This window comes from Gallus gallus, chromosome 5 (assembly GCF_016699485.2).
Source record: "Gallus gallus isolate bGalGal1 chromosome 5, bGalGal1.mat.broiler.GRCg7b, whole genome shotgun sequence".
NCBI classification, from domain to species: Eukaryota; Metazoa; Chordata; class Aves; order Galliformes; family Phasianidae; genus Gallus; species Gallus gallus.
Genome location: NC_052536.1, coordinates 21,813,784 through 21,839,146, shown reverse-complemented (window position 1 = coordinate 21,839,146; position 25,363 = coordinate 21,813,784). Strand labels below are relative to the sequence as shown.

The window sequence follows — 25,363 nt, the reverse complement described above, 5'->3', positions numbered from 1 at the left end:
AGACACTGTGGACGGGATTCCGCTGAAAAAGAATGCATCAAAAATACAGCAAACAAACTGTCTGCAATGGAATGTCTTCTTTATTGACAGTGCATGATTGATTACAACGGCAACAAATAGAGCAAGTTGTCGTACAGAGTCTTTTCCGTACTTCCCAGTCTTCCACAGTGCCCACAACGTCAGCTGTCCCATTCATTCACAAAACCTGACAATGAACCTTCCATGGAAACACTTGTTCACCTGAATACTCAGAGCAAAATGCTTTAGATGGGTACACTGCACACAGGCATCTCAATACTTTCCTTAGGCAGGGTTTGGAGAAGGCTGATACTCGGCAAGGCTTACCTGTGGGGTCTGAGAACTCTTGGAGCTCAGGTACCTGGGGTGGTAGCACAGGTGGCTCAGGTAACTTCCCAGATCTCAGCATGTCTAACTCAGCCTGTAGCTCTCTGATTTTCTTCTTCAACCGGATGCAATTGGGGCAGAAGGAGGTGGTAGGAATTTCATGGGAGTTGCCTTCTGCAGAAGCCAGTGACAGCTCGGTAGGGCTGTCTGCTTTCAGAGACAGAGGCTCTTCTTCCTCGTCTTCAAGGACTCCCACTTCTTTGGCAGAACTGAAAGAGGAACCATGAGGGGCCTTCCACTCCTCTTCGCTTCTGTTTCTGCTGAGATTTAGGGAGCCATGCTGCATGGCACTACTGCACCTCTCAAAGATCTCTTCCGCCTGGTATTTAGATGTTGCTCTTGTGGAAAGCGGTGTACTTGTTGCTAACTGTTTCTCTTCAAATTTGGCAGACTCCAAAGAGGCCTCCAGGACATCTTTGAAGATGAGGTCAATCTTTTTTTTCTTTGTTTGGGGGTGGGACTCCCCCTCGTCATAGCTGCGTTTGTAGGGGCTCTTCCCTTGCTTTAATGTGGTGAAGTGGAGTGGAGCCCTTGTGTCCTCTTGATTATCTGCATTCTTTTCTGACTTTTCCTTCTGTAATTTTTTGTCTCCTAGAAAGGAAAACGAGGGGTGGGGATTATCACTGGGAACTGACCAGAATCTTTCAATCTAAAACTCAAATGAAAAAAAAAAAAGAACAAAAAGGCAGACTGAATCCCTGCAGATTTGTAGGTTGTGTTATAAGCCAGGGAATTGAAACAACTCAGTGGAAACCGAGGCTCGCAAGAGGAAGAGCCCTACTACTGGGCCTGTCTGCAAAAATAAAGACTGTCCTGGGTAGCCACAGCAGAGTATGACCCACACACTCTAAAGAGAAGAGAAACTGTAGGCAGCTTGTTTAACCTAGTGGTATAACCAATCTGCGCTGGAAGGAGCCTAGACAGTAATCACTAATCACAGTGGAACCTAACACCCAGAGCCCAGTGCCATTTTGGCTGGCTGGAAGACCTGTGCCTGTTTTGACTTGGTAAAAGGTATCAAATGTACAGCAGTGCAGCAAGAGATTCAGACTGTTTCACGAGAACCCCAGCATCAGTGCATGCCACAGCACAAAGATTGCAAACCACATTACTCTCCTTCTTTTTGGAGGCTGCTCCAGAAATGCAAAGGCAAATGAGTAAAAATAACTTGCACGTTTAAATCCCAAGGTATACATTGTCAACTGAGCTATAATGAATGTATGCCTTTCAAGGATGGGGCATCTAGCTTGTGCCAGCAACATCTAAGAGCATGGCCATTCAGTGATTAAAAAAAATAATAATAATAAAAGCAACCTCATACAGATTATTAATTGCTTAAAACAAAGGGAATAGCCATATTTCCTTACCTGGAAATTCAAAAGACGATAGGTTTGGCTCAAATTCCATCATTCTTCTATCTTGTAAATAACTTCAAGCATTGATGGCTTCCCAAACAAGACGCTGCTTTATTCTGTTTTTGCTTTTGTATGCTTTTAAAGAATATTCATGCTTTCATAAGAGTTATGGAGCAAAAGCTACCACTCCCCTCTAAGAAGAGCAATTCTAAGAATGCAGAAAAGATGCAAGACTCAAAACAGTTAGAATAAGGCACTGTAAAAAGGGCTGGCCTGGATGGCAGGGGTCTTGTACCGGATTCTGATGCCAGCTGGGACCCCAGCTACTTCTTGTGTGAATTTATAACTACAGATCTGGTTTGCAACACATCCTGTTGGAGATTTTCTATGGGCAGAGCTTTGGGTCTCTGTCCTAACATTTCCCGTTACGGACTGTGACAACTATTGGAAGGGATTTAGAGAATGGATCCTTCTTTTTTTTCTGTGATTTCTTCCCCTAGCCAACCTAATGACTTGGCCCTACAGGAAAGCTAGAAATCACAGTACAATCCCTCGTATTACAGTTCACAACTCCATTAATGAGGTGGCTCAGAAACTACCAACAGAAACAAAACCTGGGGACCATGTTACTTTTTTTGAGTTAGTAAAGCTTGCCACTTCACTTGACAGGCTCATCCGCAGGGAATTTAGAGTCTTTTAAACAGAGAGCAGACAAACAGATTTTTATGCCCTTCCCTAATCACCTCCAAGTGCTTGCCTGGCTGTGGCTGCAATGCTTCTCCAGCCTAGCAGCAACCCCATGTCATGCTTGCTTTAAAGAACACCTCTGCGCTCCTTTAGCAAATGCAGCCCAGAGCTCAGCTGGCTGCAAGATAAGCTCATGGAGATGCCAGAGGTTTCCAAGAGGGTCTCTTCAGCCAGTTGGCATTCCACCTAAGCACGTGGTAGGATATGGTGGGTCCTCAGGAGCCCAGAGGCAGATCTCTACATACTCGTAGCAGCTGAGCAGACTGTGAGTTATCACTTCAGTTCACACAAACCACAGCACCATGACAAACTGTGACTAAAGGCAAGTGTAGTAGGACAGGATGCTTGCTTCTGGCCTTGGTGCCCCTCTAGACTACTGCTGCAACACAGCTGCTCTGAGGACTCAGTCAGTCTTCTGCAGTACTTTCAGACAGTATTAAGTCATCTGGACAGCTAACATCTGCATGGGACATGTACCTAACCACTCAGTGATTTATAAGATCATGAACACAAAAACACACACTCATACCGGTGTTAATTCAGATGTGAGAATTGCCCAAGAACAGCCATCAAGATGTAACACTGCAAGTGCATAAGAACTCCAAGGTGATGGAGGACAACCAGCTTTTTCAGGACAACTCGTCCACCCCATGCTTAACGAGGAGACACCTTTTACCAAGTCAAGGCAGCAACAGCAGCTGTGTAATAATATACATGGGAATCTTAATTAGAAGGTTATATTTAGTGCGGCTGCCCCTCTGAGGCCCTGCTGTTCTGTGGCTAGGCCTGGAAAGAAATGCCCTTAATTAACTTCAGGTCTCGACATTGTACAGATGAACAGATGCATTAAGAATTTTTGCCTTCCTCTAAAGCTTCCTGTGTTGCTCACATTACATTGACCTAAAGGACTGCTGGGTTTGCTCCAGCATGACTATTGCTAAGATAAGATAATGATTTTCATCCAGGGAAGAATGAAGCTGACAAGTACAAAGCCTCCTGTACTTCGTACAAGCACTCTAAGGTTGTGAGACTAAGGAGTCTCTAGCTGATGTCGCGCTGATCCCACATTATCTTTCTGAAGAAAGAGGAGATAAATTAAGCCAGGAAAATGAACATACAAACATACCAAGGAAATCTCTCTTATGTATACACACAAAACCAGCTAGAGTTCCCTCACAAGAGCCAGAGAAAGCAGCATGGTCAAAGAAAAACCCAGTGACAGACTGTGGGACCACCAGCTTTGCAAATCTCAAGTCACAAAGTCTTGTGATGAAGGAGCTCTGTGTTCTCTGGGCACTGTATCAAGCTCTAGCAGCACAAAGACGATACAACACAACACGACACAGCACAACACGACACAACACAAATAATTATTTCATGATCTCCAAGATAGTGGTAACATCATTCTTCTACACGCATTCATTGCAGAACTGGAGGCTCTTGCCAAGACATGAGCTGCTTGTAGAAACGCAAGTCTCCTTGCACAGCCTGGGCATGACCTACTTCACCCACTACACATGGTGCAACAAGGGTGATGGGCAACAGGGACTGGGAAGAGGGCAGAAAGAGCGGGACTCACCTGTTGTGAGATTTCTGTTAATGGTCTCCTGGGACATGCTATGCAGCCGCTTCATGTAATCCTCACTGTACCAGACCCGCAGCTTCTCCCCAGGCCGGATGTCACGACAGGCACGGAAGTAAATCCTTTCACTGTGCTGGAAGGCCATCAGGTTCTGCTCCCTCTCCTCCCGGGATATGATCACGTACCTGAGGGTAGGGTGACAAGGCAGGCATGAAGCACAAACTTCTCTCCTACAGCCCCCCTTGCACCAGGATGATAACCATGATGATACCAGAATGACCTGAAGAAAGAGCCATCGACACAGCCAGACTGGAAAGCATGGAGTTGTAAGTAATGGTGTGCAAATTGCCAGAGATACAGGACAACAAGCATGGACACCCAGGGAACACCAAACCAGTGAGTCCATTTCTGCTGGGAAAGGGACTACAACAACGTACATCCAACCTGAAGGAGTATCTCTACCAGCCATAGAGGTACAGCCTCTCAGTGGCAGAAGCTTCTTTCCTAGTGATGGAAGTAAGGACTTCTGGATTCCCTACCATCATTTCACATCCCAGGCCTCCCTTGTTCTCAGGGACATATTGAATATGGCAGGGTTTTCTGCCAGTCTCCTCCCCATGCATCACCTTCCTTTCTAGGAGAATCCCTATTTCCTTGCTTCTCTCCTCTTGGACAAGCAAAACTGAGATAAACAGGAGAGAGATACGCATCCAATGTGCACAGGGGTATTCACTGGTAGTCCAAAAGGAAATGAAGGAGGTATCAGTACTGGAAGGTTTTGTACTTGGACATTCAGCCCTGCAAGTCTGGGGAAATCCTAACTGCCTGAAACACAGCACTGCACTGTGGGATCTCCCAGTAGTGCTGACAAAAAGACCTCTTTCTGAGCATGGGATTTGTTTTCCTGATTTATATCAGCAAAGTTTCAGCACAACAGAAACACAATTCACCACCCCAACCAACTTCTCTTCCGTGTACCTTGTTAGGACAAACATCTTCAAGCAGGATTGTATTATTCACCCTTTCACTCCTTGTTTTCTTGTTAGCGAAAATGAAAAGGCTTGGTAATAATGGCTTCAGCTGCTGCCATGCACAGGCTGATAACAATTGCCTGGGACTAGAAGACTTCAGAGCAGATCTGCCTGGTTCACAGCTGAAAACCGCTTCCTCTCTTATGTCACTTGCCTCATTTATTTAGCACTTCCTGCTGCAGTAACACTAATGGAGGTGAGCACTATGCTGCTGCTAGTTCTTGCCTCCAAATTCCCTTCGAGCTCATTTCTCTGGCTGGAAGCTGTCAATTTCTCCCTGAATGCTCTCTCCTTCTCTGGCCACAAGCATGCATGGATAAAGGCACTAGTCCTTGTGCATGAGATCACGCTAACTCACACATAAGGTCACAGGTTCAGTCAAACTTCCCACAAAACACAGAAAATGCACTGACATTGTCTCAGACTGTCTATGGCTCCAGAAGTTTCAGTTTTAATGCTAAGCAACTGTGCACGTGCCTGTAATCAGCTGTGTTTTTCCCGTGTTTGTTACCAGGATGTTCTGCAATCTTCAGCAGTTATTTAAGCAGCCAGCTCAGACATTACCAAAATAGGCCAAACACTGACTTTTATTAATGCTTTTTTTTTAAATCACAAAACCAAAGAACCTTCAGACCACCAGTTTGTGCATTTGAGAAGGAACTGGAGCAGTGTGCTGGGAAAGAGGTCCTACGACAGTGCTCAGCCACTGTGCCGGGCTAACACTCTGCTGTTATTCAGTGCTCTGCTAAAGCTGTGCTGGGCATTCAGACAGCCCTACTGCAGCACCTTCGAGATGCAGCCATTTGCCACAGTCAGTCTGATGCTCTGCCACACGGGTGATCCTCAAAGATGCTCCCTCCAGTACCAGCAAAATGCCAGGCTGCTTTCTAGTGACAGCCAAGGAGAGACCTTGCAGCTGTTCTGCATCCCTCTGCTGCCCATGCCCTGCAGTCCCCGCTGCCTGCTGGCAGCACATCACCCAGCCATGTGCTCCAACCTCCTGCCTGATGGCCACCAGCACTTGGAAACCTCACCAGGAGAGAGCCCTTAGCTGACAGCTGCTGAATAATCTGGCCCTTACTGCTTTTCTTCAGCACTGCTGGTAGCCAGGAACTGGTTTTGAGAAAGGAAGGTTTGTATCTGAAACGCCTTTCTGAGGTAACGAGTGTGGATGAGATCATATACATAAAGGAACAACTTTCCCGCCAATGCTGCCCAGCCCTGACTTATTAGCCCTACATGCACAAATTACACAGGTTAGGAAGGATTGTGACAAATCTATACGCCACTTGTCAGGCTAACATGCTACACGGTGCTGCTGCACATCATGGGTTTGAGGTGGGAGCGTTCATTTGGACAGAGGGAGCCCATCCAAAACCCCTGCTGAGCCTGCTCAGTGAGGCAGGGACATGAGCTGCCTGCTGAGGAGAGCCCTGGCCCAATGCTCACAGCACAGAGGCAAGAAGTCACCTTGGTTCAGACATCTGAGAGAGGCATGGCACGTCTTGGACAGAGAATGTCATGAGAGACCCAGCCCCTGCAGAAGCCAGGATGGGACCACTGCTGTGGAAGGCCCTGCCACCTGGAACTGCCAACAAGTCACTTCATCTGCCCTGAGGCACAGACCTCCCAGTACTGGGATGGACCAAGCTCATGTCAAGGCTCGAGAGCAACATGGACTCTGCCCAGGCTGCTCAGGACAGGCCGCGTGATGGTTCTCATACCGAAGTAGAGCAGCTAGAAGCTACTGCTTGCTGCTGCAAGGCTTGGACCAACCCCATGGATCCTCGCTCTGCAGGACCACTCTTCCCACAGCTCATCACTCTTTTCCAAGTCACAGCTCTCTCAGGAAACCAATTTGCCAAATTTTGGGTTAGTCCAGTGAGCAGACTCAAAAAAAACACCCAAGTGTTTTCTAGCTGACAGGGTACGTTTTCTCCCAGCCTCAGCAGCCAGGAGAGATGACGAGGAGCAAAGGGAGATCCCTACAGCCGGGGGCTCAGACCTCTAACCCTCTCTCCAGGATTTGCAGTATGCCTTCCCCTTCCCTGCTGGCTCATCCTTTGTCCAGCTCCAGTAATGCTCCACTGACATCCTGCCAGCGCAAAATACCACCAGGAAAAGGCCACAGGCCTTTCCAAAATGGAGGTGGGGAGCATCTCTGCAGAGGGAGGTGCTGCAGGAATGCTGCTTGAGGTCTACAGAATGCCACCACACCACTCCCACCTTGGCTCTCTGATGCTGAGCACTCCTGAGGAGATCCATCAGCTGTGACGGGTATGATCCGGAGTGACTTGATGCATGTTCAGACCAAAGTTTGCTAAGAGAAACAAACAACTCAACAGCAGCTGTGTTAAAAGAGTTATATATTTATTGGAATCTTAACAAAAATACTTTGAGAATTTTTTAGCACAAACAAGACATAAGGATAGTGGGGTTGAGCATAGCAGTTTGCTTTGACACGAGCACTTACTTCAACAGCCAGTTAACATGCTGTGTGCAAGAGTAAGTATCCTTTGCGAGCCAGTACAGAAAAGCCATTCCACTGAGGGGTCTACACAGGGCAGGCAAGAAATCCCCAGATCTGGGCCAATTTGTAACAGTCCACAGAGGAAACCGCGGGAGAACAATCTATAATCCCCCCTCTAGGGGGCTGTACTGACCACTGCAGTTCCTGTGCCAAGACAACAGCTTCTCTCTCTAAAGCCACTTGCACAGGCAAATTGGTGGCAGCGATGATGCCAACAGCACTCCTAACTCCCCCAAGTGCTCAGCACTGCAGGGAGCCTCCTCCTCTGCTGACCTGAGGGTTCCTGCATGGAAGGAACTTCTCCACCCCCAGGCAACATCAAAGGAGCTAATCGAATCAAGTATATTCATGGGAGAACATCAGAAGGGACGAAATATTATAAAAATATAAAATATTATCTCTGATATATAGCAGCAGCACTGTAATGACTCAGAAAGCCTTTAAACCAATATCACCATTTTTCAGTTCTCTGTGATTCACATTATTAGATCCACTTCTAGCATTTTCCCCAACATTCCCTTCAAGAGACCATGTTTGCAGAATACAAACAGTACAAGAGAAGTAAAAGGATGTCCTCACAGGAAGGTAAGTGCCCTGCTCTGGCACCAGCACTACAAGGAGCTTCCTCTGTATGAAACTAAAGTGGGCCATTCTTCAGAAGAAAGGAGAACTCTCTCTTTACTAGAGCTCTACTTCCTTGAACCAAGGGTCTTTTACCACACCATTAAAAATAAATTACTTGAGTTAGAACTATAGAACAACAAAAAAAGAAAAAAAAAAAGGAAAAGCACATCAGGAATGTCTGACACAGGAGACATACAGTCACCAGAGAAGCTAGTGCACTATGCTTTCAAAGGACAGGCCAAACAGATTGATGAAGAAGATCCTCCAAGAACACACACGACATCCTTCTGCTGCTCTGTGCTACCTATGTTCAATTCCTGTTGAAATTTATACAGCTTTTTGGTCAAGCCTATAGCTCACACGTGGAACGACGATGGGCATTCACATTGACTTGAATAGTTTTCTGCAACCCATCTGTACCCACAGTGGGACAGCCCAGAGTGCTGTGCTAATTGCATGTAGGTACCACCTCAACCCTCTTCCCTGCTGGGGTATGACGGCCCCAGATATATTCAGAGATGGGGCAGCACAGTAGGTGCAGATGTGCAAATCAAGTGGAGAACAGTCATGCTGTAAAAAGAGCTGCCAAATACATTATCTCTACCTGAGGCGACATTATTAAAGCCTACTTTCAGAATTGGGATTGTACATTGAAACACCATGCAGCACTAAAGCAACTAAAATGTTTCAACAGTTCTTTCTTCCATATGTACGGGGGTAGGAAGCAGTACAAAGCCAACATGTTCAAGACCTTAAACTATATAGCTCAGAATTTAGATGTAAACTTTTTACAATAGGAGACCACAGCACACATTCCATCCCAAGTAATACTGAGCAAGTCCAAAGCAACTGTACTGAAGTCAACAGAGTTACAGTGACGCAAACAAACTGTTCTTGAGGGCAGAAGCCCTCTCTCTTCCCTTATTCCTATGCAGTCCCTTAGATTTTATGGAGGGAGAGGTGGTTCAAAACCGAAGACTACAGCATGAAAGAAAATAATATGATATAATTACGTTTAAGAGCCATCTCACTACAAAATAATTGTATTTTAACTTCAGTTGTGAAAGGCAGATGGAAGTTTCACATAGACTGGAGGAGAAAAAGATTGAACTCTTTTATTTAAATGCATGTGGTACTACAGCATGCAGGCACATACCAGATCAGCCCTTCTCAACAGTGTAACGCCACACAGAGCTCAGATCTCTTCTCCTGTCATTCTGACAGCAGAAAGATCTCGCAGCATTGTGCTTGCTTCCCTTCCCTGCATGTGATCTGCTTCTACATACCTTTTCCCAAACCTATGCCTAACGGTCATAGTAAGCCCTGAATTGCCCATTATTGCTGAGCACAAGATAAAAATAACGAGCAAGAAATCTTTAGAGCTCTAAAGGATGCATCTATTAGTTAAGACTCCGCACTGTGCATATGGTAATTTGCAGGAAGATGATGGGAAGGCAGTAGTAGGGTCTGTCTGTGGGTTGATAGCAAAGGGAGTTCTCTAGGACACTTGTCTCAGTAAATAATGTTTTGCAGGCACAAAAAGAGATCAAGATAATGATTCCTACTGCATCTCTTAGCTTACAAAGCATTTAAAGCAGAGGGAAAATAGTTAAATCTTCTAGTTTCTATGAATAGGAAGATGCCCTACATCCCAAGCTCTGTAAGGTCTGAGAATCCTCTTTGTCAGTGCAGAGGGACAGCCATTCAATTCAGCTGCTGTAATTCACAGTGCTTTGTTAGAAATTAGCAGAGGACAGATGGGTTGGGGCTGGCTGTTAACCTTCCCCACATAGTTCTAATATATATGGAGAGGCCATGTGAGCATGCAGCAGCTCTGGACAGGGCAACCTTCTTTACTTTATATGAAACAGACTAAATATGGTGTTTTCTCTTTCGTGATCTGGTAGTCCGTGCAGGAGCGGTCTGTTTTGCAGGCAGTTGGTTAGACTCTGCACTGGGCTCAGGGGGTGGTTTTGAGCAAGCTGCTTGCAGAAGAGGCCCCCATGTTACACTAGGGCTCTGTGTCCTATGAAAACTCTGGACCCCATCACGAATTTCTGATAGGGTCTGGCACATTTGGCCAACCTGACTAGTGAGGTCGGTCATCTTCTGACCAATGACATGCATGCTTTCTGCCATGTCCCTGTGAATAGCCACCAGCTCCTGGCAGAACTGCCTGAACAGGTCTGTTTGTTGCAGGTGGGAATGAAGAAGCTGGCGATCAAAGCTGGAGAGAGGCGGGCTCCTTGTCCGGGGATGTGGAGATCTGCAGGATGAGGAGGTGCGTGGTGAAGGACGGTGCAGTTCCTGCCTTTGGCTGATAGCTTCTGAGTGCTCCGATGAGGAAGAGGTGTGGAGGAAGGAGGGCCTGGAGAGATGGCTGATTTCTACACTGGCCCTCTGCAGCGATGAGGAATGGTGCTCCTGAGAAGTTCCTGGCATCTCCTCATCTTCATCAGCTTAAACAGAAGAGGAAGCAGGAATCATTAACGTGAAATCCCTCACAATTCTGACTTCTGTTTCAAGATATCACAAAGCACACGAAAAAAGTCTTCCCCCATCCCCGCAGCCTGTAGCTCATGGTAAGTAACTCAGCATGCAGTTGCTGCAATGTCAGCAGCTGGTCGACAAGCCTAGCTACAAGAGGCCTGAAGAACAGGCAAACTCAGTCAAAAGAGAAGGAATCCAAGCTGCCATGGTATCCTGTAAATAACATTACTCGTTACTAGAAGACAGTAACAATGGCTCACTTTCCCCCCAAAACCACAACTAGCTAGAACACTCCAGTATTTTGGAGAGACAAAGGTTCCTGGCCATTAGCCCAGCTCCAAAACATCCCTGACGTTTTATTCCTTATGCAGAATCGCTGCACCCATACTATTTCTTACATCTTCATCACCAAGGAAGACACTGACATAGAACTCACTGCTCACGAAGTCTGTACTGCAAGGCGACTATGTGTCTTGCCACCACAAAGCAAGGTAACCAGACAGACAGGCATAGAAACAACCAGGAAAGTACTTGATGAAAAACAAAAACCAAAGCAAAATATCACTGGAAATTTCTTATTAAACTGATAAATATCTAGTGATATGCCAGTTTGTGTGAGCAACCATGCCAAGCATAAGAAAAGATGACATTTCTCTTGTTGCAACTGCACTCTACCTGCTTGTTCACGGTGTATTAATTTTACCTCTGAAATAGAGCAACTGGCTTCCAAGATAAATGTAAAGAATGACCAAGTATCACTTGTCACTACTTGAAAGTTTTTTGTCCCTGCATTCCTACTAACACTGTTACATCGGATATAAGTTTTTGTCCTTGCATTCCTACTAACATTATTATGCCAGATACGAGTTAAGATCTAATGTGGTAGGACACTGCCATCCATGAAGTATTAGTTTCCTTACATCCAACAAGCTATGCCCTCCTTCTCTCCTGCGTATCCCTAAAAGCTCACAGACCAAGAAGTTTCACTTCCAGACAAGGAAACCACATGTATGCAACTAGGGAAAGACTCAAAAATCCGTTTGTGTTTCAGCACTGGAAGATGTCCAAGAGTTGTGATGTGAGAAGATTAACTTAGAAAGCAGGGACAGTAGTTTCTTAAAAGAAGAGTTGAGAAGGGAGCCATTGTCATCTACTTTTTTCAATAGCACTTGCACTGAGCCTTCAGACCACTAGTAAGAAACCATTACTTCCTGGCTTCATAGCACAACTGTTGAGGATCACTGAAATACCCCCAAGAGCCCTCCTGGAAGATAATTACCATGCAGTGATCCACTCGTGACAGGTGAGGGTTTACAGCTTGAAAGCATTGCTATTTAAATGTGGTACATGCAAGATGAAGAAATCCTAATCCTTCACGAATATTCTTTCACAGACTGGAGGCAGTTGCTCTTCAACTACTGTTGTTCTCTGACTTGTAGGATTAGTTCAGGCTTATGACCTGTTAAGGAAGTGGAATCCAATATCTACCCTTAGAAGACAGAATGGAAAAGGACTAGATAATCAGATAAAGAAGATGATCTCAACTTTCCTTCAATCCATCTTATCATCCCATAATCACCAGAGAAAGCAAGACTGCCTTGAAACAAAACACTGCAGCACGACCTGGCTTGATGGGCAACCCAGCACCTCACAAAACACACAGTGCTCTTCCAGTGTCAAACTGAGATAGGCAAGCATAAGACAAAGAGGTGTTAAGGCAGTGATACTTACAGCTTGTTGACGGGCTGTCAACCACATCCAGATCTGCTCTCCGGAAGCTGTGTACGTGGTGTGATGAATGCAGCGTTGACTCGATAGCTCTCTCATGGGCGGTCAGGACGATGGCCGAGGGCCGCCCCTTGCTGCTGGGGCTAGAAAGGGATCTCTGCATGAATGCCAGTTTGTCCTTGGTCCTTCTCTTCATGTCGTCCCATCTGTGTTTAATGTCTTTTACAGACCTGGGGACCTGGCTGACTGATGTGATCTGTCTGGCTATGTCTTCCCAGATCTTGTCCCTGTCAGCATGAGACAGACGCACCGTCTGCCTCCCAAACAGCATGGCTTCATTTCGGGTCACCTCAGTGACCAGAATGTCCAGTTCTTCTTTGGAAAACTTGGGCTTCCTCTTTCGTTCAGCCATGTTCCTTGAGTTGAACATCCCACAAAGCACAATTGGGTAAAAGGAAATCAGCACAAAGCATCCCCCTCCATCCAACAACTTGAACAATGTTGCACTTGGGCAGAGGAGTTTGGTGGGATCGAGTTCCCCCCACCTGCAACCACCTCAGTTTTCTCTCAATCGTACCACGAAAAGGTAGCCACTTTGTTTTTAAGAAGCAACTTTCAAGCTTAAAAAAACAAACAACAACAAAAAACAAATACCAAAGGAGACCAGTGTGAAAGAGCCTTCCTAGCTTTACAGACAAAATATTTTACGCTTAGTCTGATGCTGTAGCATACGTATGAGGATTTCAGTACTGCCTCGTTATAAGTTGCTGCAGTTTGTGTACAGAAAAAAAAAGCAAGAAGACTTTCAATTGAATTCATGAATTAGCTTCTAAGGTGACACTGCTTGAAAACAGGTAGCTGAGGAAATGTAAAGGTTTGAAATGTACCTTACTGTTCTGCCTGGCAGAACATGGAAGGCAAACTTACATCACCCTTTGTATTAAAACTCATAGAATCTCATGCAGAGGCTACACTATATTGGATTTTTTTTTTTTTCCCAGGGTAGAGAGATCTTAAGCAGATCCATGGGCAATTTCTGCCATTTGTTCTTCCTAAGGAAAAGTCTCTCCTTCAGCACCGGGTACTGAGTTTACAACATTTGTCTGCTTCAGAGTGAGCTTTTATTTTACCAGAAATGGTTGCCATTTCCTATTGTTCTCAAAAGGAATGAGGCCACCCACTTGCTCTGCTTGGGCAGGCTCTGCTGTCATTGCTGCTGACAGGAACCTGTGCCTGGCTTCTGGTGCTTTACGAGAACAATGTGTAGCCTGAGTCCATTGAGAAGAAAAAGTAACCAATCTTAGAATGAGCAATTTTTGAGGGGGTCGGGTTAGAGTGGGGGGGGGGGGGGGGGGGGGGGGGAGGGGGTTAAGCAGTGTTAGTTTTTCCAGCCACAGCCATAGGAAACTTTAAAAAACAAAACAAAACAAAAAAACCCACGAAGTTTTAGTCCTAAATATTGCTTTCCACTGGAGACAGGAAGGGGGGAGAAGAGCAGATTTACTCCCTATGGAAGGAGAAAACAGACCGTGTGAATATGCTGTTCTATATGTAAACAAAATGGGATTATGGACAGAGGAGTAAACCACAGCTTGGGCAATGAAAACCTGTGTAAATACGCAATGCAGCACTGGAGAGATCAGGCAGCCACAGACAAGCCAGGCCATGGAGAAATCCTAATGCCTGCCTTCGCCTGAATATCAGCAGAGTGAAATAAGAGGTCAAAATGTGCTTTAAAAGGACTCCTTTTACATGTCTTCAACAGTTAAAAGCAAGTATGACTTCTTTTTTATGAGAGGCCAACTTCTTCAGTGTTCACGTGATACAATTCTTGGAATATTAAGAGTTTTAAAAGGAAATGTGTGTCAGCACGGACTTCTGGTTGAGAACACAAGAAATTTGAGGTAGAACACTTCAGTGTTAACATATATCACTCCCCAAAGTTGTTACTACAAACCTAAAAAACTGATGTTTAAAAAGGATACCAAAATGTAACACGGTAGAAATAGAACATCTTAATAGCTTGGACACCTCACAACCTTAGCACTGCTCTGAAGCGTCACTGTGAGAGGGAATATCTATCAGCTTTCCCATATGCTTTCTCGTCATGGTCCCAAATTAAATGAAAGCAATGATGCTGTCATTAGTATTATTGTCATCAAAAAAAATCCCACTAGGGTAGCTCAGGACTTCCTCTTCCAAGAAATTACACTTAATCCTAAAATCCTGGCTGGATGTCCTCTCTCATAGTCAGACTTTAGCAACCCCAAAATACTGTCTGAAAAGGTGGTACAAGCCAAAGGCCTCTGCAGTTTTCCCACTCATTCCACACAGGTAATGGCCCTAATGGAGCCTCCTGCCTGTCAGCACTGCCATGGCTCAGCTTCATTTGGGTTTGGGGCACACTCATGTGAAAGGCACACTTCTGGATTGGAGACTAAGAAAAACCTACAGAAAGGCAAAGCAGCTCCTGTCAGCCATCATCCTTGTTTGTCCTGCATGCTGGTACACTTCAGTTTAATGAGTCTCACTGCTGTGTCCTCCATCTGGGTGAGTCTCAGAAGCTGTTAACCTTGGTTAAAGATGTATTTACTAGTAGTAAATGTTGCCCAAGCTCAGGACAAAGCTTCATTTTGGTGGAACTTCTTTTATTTAGGGACAGAAGGAGCATTTAGAGTAGATGGTAATTAACCAATAGTGAGCCAGCAAAGCACTTGGTACACTGATCTGAAGACAAAAAATTTAAAGGAAAAGGGAGCTCTCTCAGCTGAACACTGTAAGTGTACAAGGCTATGTGAAATATCGAGCAAGGGCATATTTACTGTTTGATTTTTGCCATAACCAGTAAAACTAGGCTTCACCTGCATTCTCTGCAAGTACCCACAGAACCACTAACACTTCACGCAGTAGAAACAACCCCCCAGTGACAAGCTGTTCAACTGAAAAGGAGTAACGATATTTTGCAATGTGTCCCTTGGTAGAGAAGAGCCTGCAGAACATAATTCACTCTGGAGTTGCTCAGACCCTTCTAATGAGATTAGGAAACCCGTGCTCTCCCTACCCTGCTGAATCCATAGCTGCTGTCACCAGCACAGCTGCAGCAATGGGGAATTTTTGCCCCTTCTTGCTCTTCCCAGACAGAATATCCCATCAAGCACATTCAGCACAACCTGGGGCAGACTCAGCTATTCAGATTTCAGGGCTTCCTCTCATTTTCTCCAGCAGGACTTTGGTCAAAACTATTTAAGACTATCCAAGTACTGTAATAGCAAACTAGCCACACAGAGAGTTCTGGCCACTTTTAATCATGAATTCAATTAATGTTACCTTCCCAGTGGGAATGTTAACCTCCTCCTCCTAAAAAATGCAGACAGTTATACTGTTTTCTCTCAGTGATCTTTGTCCCTTCATGCACTTCCCCTAGCATGCAAGTTATCACCAGAAGCAGTCACTGTTAGCTGCAGGCATCTCTATGGGGATGCTGAGTGGGTTTTACCAGGCTCCAGAGGAGGCCCAGCAGCAGGGCTATGAATTTACACCTCAACCCAGGTCTATCTAAAAGTGCGAGACTGTACGACTAACAAACCAAAAGTGAAGTTGTAAACTACATCAACAGTGGGCACTTGATCACTCAACAGAAACGTTAAACAGCTCTACTTCTCTTTGCCTCTAAGAAGTAAGCACGTAATTTCTTCAGAGCCCTGGGAAAAGAAACTTACAGTGATTACATCCTGCAGCACTCCAGGATCCATTTGCACTGCACAGCTTTCAGTCTCTAACACCTAACAACCTTCTATCAAGTGGAGAAAATTAACAGAGACCAGTATATGAAGCTCAACAAAATGACTCATGTATAGGCTGGTGGCTTTTGTTCCTCCTGAATACACAGACAGACAGTGATCCTAATACATATAAGTATGCATATGCATACAAAATATTTATTTTTGAAGAGGTCTTGTAAAATCAAGAGAGCAGTTCATTGCTTAAGAATGTATTGACCTAAGTCAGTCCTGCTTTGAGCAGGCTAATCTCCAAAGGTCCGTTCCAAGCTCTATTATTCAATGTGGATCAACATGCAAATGTCTCCATTATAAGGAGGATAGAGGAAGATAAACAAAACAATCCTGTTCCCCATGGCCTTTTTGTCACTGTGTTTGGAGGGAGAAGCAGACCGAGAGGAAGGCAAAGGACAAAGAAATGAAGAAGTCTTGCACTAACCTTTTCACAGGGGCTGAGGGAGAGGAGGAATTTGAGCTGTGCCAGAAACCTGAGAACTGAGATAGTCACATGTAAGAATGGAGAGACTATATATACCAAAACCAGCCTGGAAACTCCACACATGGCACAGCACTCCAACAATTTGTTTAGGCACTACCAGTTGGCAGATGCTTCCAATCCTGCACCTCAGTCTGGGCAAAGTGATACAAATACAGGGTGGGAGCGTTTCCTGGATTTTCTTTCTTAGTACCTTTCAGTTTCTGGCCAGATTTTTTAATTATTATTATTTTTTCAAGTAATATTCCCATAAACCAAGTAAAAGAATTTCCTCAGAAGCAACCAGGAGCAACAGCTGGTGGTTTGCATCCAAGAAAACAACAATTCTGTCTGAGGTTCGCCATGATTTGTGGTGTTTGGTCATTGAGTCCCCAGAAACAAAATGACGGAGGAAGAGGTTTACACACATCCCTACAGTTCAAAGCCACAGAGTTTTGTACAGTAGTAGAAACAGGAGTGCTATATGCTAGACAAAGGATTATTCTAGTGCCAGTGGCCAGATTAGGAGAACATGCTCTCAGCATCAGGAGCCTCTCGACTGACTGACTAAAGAAGGAAAGGGCAAGAGGATGTTACCATTGCCACACCATCTGCTATGCTCCTTCCTTCCTTCCACTGCCTGGGGTAAACTTAAGACAGCAAGTGCTGTGATGTACAAATTGTTCTCAGAGGGAACATGAAAATGGACTCAGATGTGGCAGTCAAACAACAAAAACAATAGCCAGATCTACAAGAAGAGAGAGGAGTCAGACCAAGCTCCCCTCCCCGTGCCATACCCACCTACCCAGAGGGTGAGTAGATCTGCTTTGCAAAGCAATCCATCTGTGAGTGATGGCAAAGAGCATCATCTGAAAAACAAAAAGAGCGCTGTCTACAGCGTCCTGCAAGTACGATTTCTGTGGGTAATCTCTGTGACACGTAACGTCTTTGCACAGGATATTGAGGGCATCTCTATTTGAAAGCTGGTAATGTACAAAAGCCATGATTTTTGAGGACTGGTGCTTTCACTTGTACTGTCAGTCAGACTCCAAGTAATACTGCTATTAGAAACATTTTTCAAGAGTAAAACCAGAAAGATCAGTAAGGTTGATATAGACTGCATGTGTCCTCCAAGACATACTTCCCTGGAAGAGCTGCAAACACCCCCTTAACTCCCCCTGCCCCTTTCACAATTTCAACCTCCTTGCTGTTCGAGGCTGTAAAAAAATGGCCCAGATCACACTCATCTTAAGATGTAACCATGGCAAATACATGTTAAAACGAGAACATTCTGTTCTTTGGTACTGAGACCATCAGTAGTGCCCATATAAATCCAGATATCAAACTGATGTTGGTGGTACTAGAAAGAACAGTTAACCATACAATTTTTGCTTTCCAAGACTGTTTTCTCCCAGTTTCACCGTCATCCAGACCAAATAAAGAAGTGGTATAATCAAAGCAGAAAAATCTCACAGATTTCCGAAGTTCACTCCTTAATTCAAGATACACGTCCCCTTACCTAAGCGTCCCCCGTACAGCTGCTTCTTTTTGGAATGACAACTCCAGTTTCAGCATAGGACTAAAGGTTTCTCTCATTCAGTAGTAAACTGCCATAATGACTGGAATACTTACATAAAAATTACATTTGCTAAACCTCACAAGCATATCTGTAAGAACAGCTGCTATCAATGCACAGACTCAAATGGAGCAAGAGTTGGTGCAACCAGCTTTCATTAGCTACACTGGTCTTGCATCTACCTGTATTTCGTGCCCATAATGACTGACAATTGAAATTCTCAGGCATCCGGGCCAACAAACCAGTTAACTCCCACACTAACTTCATCTTGTAAAAAGTGCCTTCTTGACAACAACTGCCTCCAAAATTCAACACCTGAAAGCAGGTTTGGTCCAAATGTGGGATGGGCCACAGTATGCAACAACGTCCCAGACCGGTGACTCACCACATGCACAGGGACACTTCAGAGCTTTGCCTTTGCCTCAAGAGGCCGCAGAAGTGACCTACATATGCAGATACTTGAAGTACTGCCTTGTTTTTCAGACGTTTTCTCCTACTGTTTCAGTCAACAAACCAGAGCCAGCTGCACTCCTGGTTCAATACTGTTATTTGGGTCCTGCTTTCTCGAGTCCCTGGGCCAGCAGAGGGAGCACAAGCACACTCACGATTCCTGCATTAGGAGCTGCAGCAACTCACTCCGTGTTTCTCATAACACAGCAGAGCTGACACTACCAATGACAGTCAGCACAGACAACTGTTTCAAGTGAAACTCAGATTGGGAAAAAAAAGCACCTTTTTCAATGTCTGTCAAACAGGAAAGGACAAAAACCCCAAGCAGAATAAATTACTTTGGGGATTATGCAAAGCATTTTTCAAATATCTGAACATAAAGTAAAGAGAAAAAAAAAAGGAGCGAGATCTGCCAGCATTTGTAAGAGTGGATAAACAGGCTTTTCTTTATCATTTGTCCTCATTCCAGAAAATAGCCATCGTCTATACACATCCTTGTTTTAGCTCCTGTCATTGAAACTGACTTGGAAGGGGTTCCCAACACAGCAAACACTGAAAGAGCATAAGCAAAATCTCTGTGGAAATGTCTGTCGTTCTGGTTTGTTTTTCTGTCACACAAAACAAGGAGTGTTTGATGGCCTCTCTCTGGAACACAAAGCCCCAGAAGGGTAGACAGAAGAGAACTGGACTCACCTCATCCAGTTTGCTTTGGTTTCATCTGTCCCATCGATGGATTTGTAGCGGTTGTTCTTGTCAACTATCTGCAGAACAGAACAGATGCAGCATGTAAACTGGCTGCTTCTGACAGGAGGAAGTCTTTGACTTTCAGATCTGCTTCACTTCCAGCCTCAATTCAGATCATGAAACAATGCCGTGAATCTAAACTTGCCCAGTCCTGTAGACTGCTGCACTGGATATTTGCGTGGAAGCTACTCTGAACTAAGAGACTTCTTCCCATTACAAATACCTGCAACATGGCACTATGGATGCAGTTGACAAAATGGTTAAGTCCCCAGATAGAAAAGATTAACCTCCCCTACAGGGCAGAGCTGACATACACATTTATTTTACAGACAGAAGAGTGGGAGCAGCATTTGATACTAGAAGCTCTCATTTTTTTTCCCCTCCTAGAATTCAAGTCCCACATCTTATTTCCAACAATAATTAGTACCTGTTGATGTCTCTGTCTCTAGAGATATCTGTGATATCTCAACCTCACAAGCTAACAGAATTCTGTAGTACTAGAGTAAAAAAGATGATATTTGGTGCATGTAGATCAGTTCCTAACAGACTGGGAGAGTGGCATCTATTCTTTCCTGGCCCCTTGGGCCTTGCTCAAGCTGAATGGGAGGGATTCTGGAGGCTCAAGGCAGAGCTCTGCAATCTCTAGATATGGTCTTTCCTCTCTTCTCAAAGCGATTATCAGAATGGAGGTTGTACTGGATGAAGCTTTGAGACTGAGTGGGGATGGAAGAACGTGGCAAGAGGGAGAGAAGAAGCAAGCTCTGCTTTCTACAGCTGGTGTCATGACATCTGATCTCCTTTTGCTTATCTATACTCTGAAGCCAATAATCATTATGGCAGGCTGATCTTTGCCTATTACCCACATGGGTCAACATAAGAGCTTCAGGGAAGGAAGAAGATGGCTGAGTTCTGGCTCTGTGAGCCACTAAGTGCCAGCTCTGGGCTGGAAAGTCATTTCTTTAGGGAGACAGTTCACTCACCAGCCACGAGAAGAATCCTGCGGACTTGTCTTGGCTAGAGATCTGCCCCTCGTACGGCCCGAAGATATGACCTTTGGGGATCACCTCGTTCATACAGCGCACGTCGTTCTCCCCACTGGGCTCTTTCACCACCTCTATGCCAGGCGGGATGGTCAGTGCTGCCCGGTCAGGGATGCCAACTGGCACTGGTGTGTCAGAGACAAACACAGGGGGGCCGTGGTTGGGGCACTCATCCACAAAGTACTCCTGGCAGGACTCGCAGACTGTGGGAGGGAGGGGAGCAGGAGTTAGGTTGGGTAGACATGACGCCCACTCTGGCTCGTACAACACGTGGTGCTGAGGTCAGCTCATCTTACCTTCCCATTCTATCCCCAGTTCAGTCAAGGCCAGAATGACAGGTAGAGCTGTAGTCCCCGTCACCATGTAGACTTGCCACCTGTCTCATCACATGCCTCTCAGCAACTGCTCTGCCCCAGCTCATACCTATCCATCCCAAACCTGTGTGCTCTAACAGAAAAACGGCTCTCTTTCCCCTCAGGCAAGCACCAATGGTGAATGCCGATTTACCACTGATGCCTCCATGTACAGTGAATCCCACTCACCTATGTCCCTGAAGAGAAATACCCTCATGCTATGTCTTTCATCTTGCTTTGGAGACAGGAGATGGCATTCCTAATCAAATACGTCTTCTTCAGAGAGCAAGCACTTTTGTCCCTGGCTTTTTCCTTCCCTGCTTCCTGCCCCTAGACAACAGGCTGCCAATTAGGGAAGCCTGAACTCTATACAAACAGAGGTACTACTGTTTTATCACTAACAATACACTTACACCAGAAATCCACTTGCTGGAAACTCTTGGTCATGATCAAATCCCGTTTCCCTTTCAGTTTCTTGGGCTCCACATCCATGGACTGTGGATCAAGCCTTCCAGAGCTGGGGAGAAAAACAACAGAAAGACAACTTTAACCTACTAAAACCTGGGAAACCAAACGGAGAAACAGAGAAAATGAGGCCATGGGGACTGAACAACTCAGTCCTCACACCTGCAGTAGAGAAATGATTTAAATTGTAACCTAAGCTGCCAAAAGACAATACTTGAGATGCCTTATGGCTAAGGCCTACAGGAGTTTGCGGCTTCAGCTAGAACACCTCCATGCGTAACATGCAGCTGGCCCACTCACCCACTAGATACGTGCAGAGGAGATTCCCACCAGCAGAAAGGCTGCTTTGCTCTACTAAAGCCCCAGAATGGCTTTAGTAGGCCAAAGGCAAGGCATGGCTCTCCATGCAAGCCAGCACCACAAGGCTGGATGTGAACTAGAGCACACAGCAGACATGTGCCTAGCACATGAGAGGGTGACCATCCCTGCCACACACCTCAAGGAAAATCTCACTAGTGAAAGTTTTAGCAACTTTGTGAGGTTCAAGTATGGATGAAGAAAGAAGAGGGGAGAGTGCATCTGACTAAAGCTCAGCTGCCTACCAAGGCTGTCCATACTCCTGGTCCCGGTGTGGAGAGCAGGCCTCTGTTTTTATTGTCACCATCTCTCCTAAGGAAGCCTGGGTCTGGTTCAAACAGTCCTTCAAGTTTTCACTCATGTTCTGAAAAAAAAGGAAGGAAGAGAGGAGAAACGTGAGTGGCCAGGAAATCACAACCTTCCCCCTTCAGATGAGGATCCAACCAGCAGGCCTCCCCATAGCACCAAGAACAGCCATCAGGACAGTGCCACGGCATCTTCACACACATGTAGGTGTAAACTCCTTCCTGCCATGAGAAGGAAACAGCAGTTCACTTGCAGGTCAGGTGAAGAATGTGAAACACTGTGGAGGAACCTGAGGCACAGGGAATGCAAAGTATGCTCTACAGAAAATGTTACATATGGAATTTAAGACTTATGGATAGGTTGTATTACTGAACTTCATGATTATTTCAAAGCAAGTCTTTGCAGTCAGACTGCCAAGAAGTAGGAATACAAATGGCGGAGTGAAGCAGGCCCTGTCTACAAATCTAACATATGCCAGTCTTCTTTTGTGAACAGAGAAAGTTATCACATCTGAAGATGGAGCTTTGTGTGCTCTGGACACCTCTGACAGACAGGTAACAGCCTACTGCAGGACCCCAAAGTGACTGCACAGGGCATGTACTCAGCCTTCCCATCCCTTGCAATGAATAAAGCTGAGTGATCACCATCACCCTTGAAGAACACAGGCTGCTGTAGTGAAAATGCTTTTCCCTTAGCTCCCCAAGAGCCAGGAACCTCTTAATTACGTAAGGCAGAAAGCTTCAAACTGTTAACCCCACACACTTCTTGCTACAGGGTGCTGCTGAAGAGAAAATATTGATGTGGAAAGTGATAATAACACTGAATTAGTTTAGCTAAGATTTTTTTTGCAGGGCCAGTACAAATCAGAGCATCACAGCTCGAGACAAGGAATAAAGCTGAGTGAGAGCTGATTGCCTTTTCATTCCATTCATCTTAAGATCTCTTCCTAAGCACATAAGATGGCTGTTATGAGGCCCGATACCAAACTGGTCAGCTTTGCAGCTACTCCCCAGAAGTCCCCATGACCCCCTTTTTCCCCTTTTGCTGCACATGCACAGCACCCAAAGGAGAGGCTGCAGGAGCTGAGCTGCCAGCTTCTGTTAAGAAAACCAGTGGAAGAGCCCATGTCCATTATGACTTGACTCTGGATACCCATAAAAGTTGTGTTCATGGGCCACAAATCCCTGAAGACAGGAATTCTTTCATGCTGCACACGCTTGTGGAGGACTGAGCACCGTGGAAATCTGGTCTGCACTTGCACACTGTTTACAAGAAGAAGGAAGTCCACTCCCAGCCTTTGCAGCCCTTCTTTGTGCTAAGGGAATAAATGATTAATTTTTTCAGCCCGACTTCTCACATGCCAACCCACAGTCAGAAAGACCTTTATCACATGCATACCAAGGAAGCACCAGTTAATGTTCATACAGCACTCTGAAAGCAGCGCCTCAAGGTAAGTGCAAGCAGATAGATGCAAACATGCACACTTTTAAGAGACCACGTTTCATGATGTCCAACACAAGATACAATTTCTTTTCAAATTACTACACAGAGTCAGAGGAAAAGTGGCAGGGGTGCCTCAGCATTTCAGCAGGGTGAGCCCCTCATCTGCATTCTCCAGAGCAAGAACAAAGCCTTCTGGTCCTGTCTACTGGAGCTACAGGTGGAGGCTACTGGCTTTCCTCTAGGAGAAGCACCAATCTTCCTGAGAAGTCTGCAGAAAAGCAGCTCAAGAGGAAAAAAAGCAGCAGATGCATGTGTGTGTGTGGGGTGCTGCTTAAAGAACAAAAAGAAATGGATGCTGTCCCACAGCTGGTAGCTCTCGGGCCTGTGCTGGCACAGGAGAGGCAGATGCTGGCAGTGGTGCAGAAGATCTGCAGAGAACACTGTTGGAATAAAAGCTTGGAGGACAGGGCATCTGGAACTTAAATGCCCACAAAGCCCAAGGCTCTTCAATAGGAAGAGCTGCAGACATAGATCCCTGTGAACAGACAATGGCTTCCTCTTCCTTGAGGGATTCCTGCTTTATGAAGCAAGAGGGACGCCAGATCAGTCAGGCTGACCTCCTGCGCAACGCAGGCTGGGGCACTTCCCGGAGTCAATTCCTGGTTCAACTACAGCATACCTCCAAGATGAGCAGGAGAAAAAAATAAATAAAAAAAAATCTAGTGTTGGTTTTATAAATGAAGGTTCCCATTCCACTGTCCAGCATACTTCCCAGCCCTTCATTCTCACGGTGCTCCCTGAACTCACTCCAACTTATCAGCCACATTCCTGACAGCCATGTTCCTGCACAGGCTGAAGCAGTACCTTGCACTGAGACACCACCCCCCCCTGCTCAACATTTACACGTTTGTGTCCAAGTCCTGCATTTACCTCCTGACCATCGTGCCCAGCTGGGATTTTATGTCTGGCAAAACACCTCACAGCTCTAGGAGTCCGTGATCCCCACCCCTGCTACCCACTTTCCTGGGAATCCCACTGACTGTAGGTTCACCCAGACTGCTGTTATCTTACCCAGTAAATGTAACCCAGGCCTGTTATTAACTTGTTTGTTTTCATCATTTGTGATTCTCCCAGACTTTGTGTTGACCACAAAGATCATCAAAATTAACTTTGTGTTTTTCTCCCGCACACCGATAAACTTGTTGATTAGCACCGAGCCAAAAAACTGAATCCCAGCAGACACTGATAGAGATACACCCGAACAAGCATGGTTCTCTTCTTGTTGTCACCCTTCAACCTTTCATTTGGTCAGCTTTTCACTCATCCAGAGTGACACGCTGGATCATCCTAGCTGCTTATTCCAGCTACCTGTGGTACAATTTCCATGCACTAAAGCCTTAAGGCATGCCAAGATGTTTACCTTTACTGAGCAAAACCACAGCAGTGACACCAAAAATCACACTACGTCTGAGAATACCTATTTTTCAAAAATCTGTACAGATAGATCATTACAATTGATGTCCCCTTTAACCAAACCAAATCTCTATCATTATATTGTTTTACAGGTGCCCCACTCCGACAACAGGAAGCCTACATCAGATAGAAGGTAACCTAATATCCCAGTTTGGCCAGAGTAAACTTGGTACTAGCTTACTTATTTATGACTTCATCGCTGTCAGAACATTTTTTTCAGTCTAACTCATTATGAATATATTTAAAAAAAATGTTTTTAATATTTATGGCCCACAGAGAGCTGCTCGGCCAGCATTTTAACATCCCTTAATTCAAGCTAGCCAAAACAGGTAACTTAAAAATGTTCTGCTTTAGTAGCTGTTGTTTAGTTTTTTCCCAAGCTACTGTTACAAGTTACTAATTGGATGATA

General features: G+C 45.3%; 1 protein-coding gene across 10 annotated transcripts in view; it reads right to left on the bottom strand.

The window, feature by feature from the left end:
* PRDM11 (PR/SET domain 11) overlaps positions 1-25,363 on the bottom strand; it is a 45,917-nt gene that overhangs the window by 9,208 nt on the left and 11,346 nt on the right. For 2 of the 10 annotated variants that reach the window (XM_015287189.4, XM_015287188.4), the window contains exons 2-7: positions 21,977-22,095; positions 21,323-21,426; positions 20,497-20,759; positions 19,466-19,533; positions 4,087-4,274; positions 346-996 (exon numbers count right to left, since the gene is read on the bottom strand). In XM_015287189.4, the coding sequence (XP_015142675.1) occupies positions 346-996; positions 4,087-4,274; positions 19,466-19,533; positions 20,497-20,759; positions 21,323-21,426; positions 21,977-22,092 (1,390 nt within the window). In that variant the 5' untranslated portion in view covers positions 22,093-22,095. Of the gene's footprint in view, positions 1-345; positions 997-1,772; positions 2,554-4,086; positions 4,275-7,469; positions 10,734-12,495; positions 12,909-16,710; positions 16,767-17,551; positions 17,616-19,465; positions 19,534-20,496; positions 20,760-21,322; positions 21,428-21,976; positions 22,096-25,363 lie in introns of those variants that run through there. The other 8 variants (XM_040701998.2, XM_046942513.1, XM_040701997.2 and 5 more) reach the window with 7 other exon arrangements.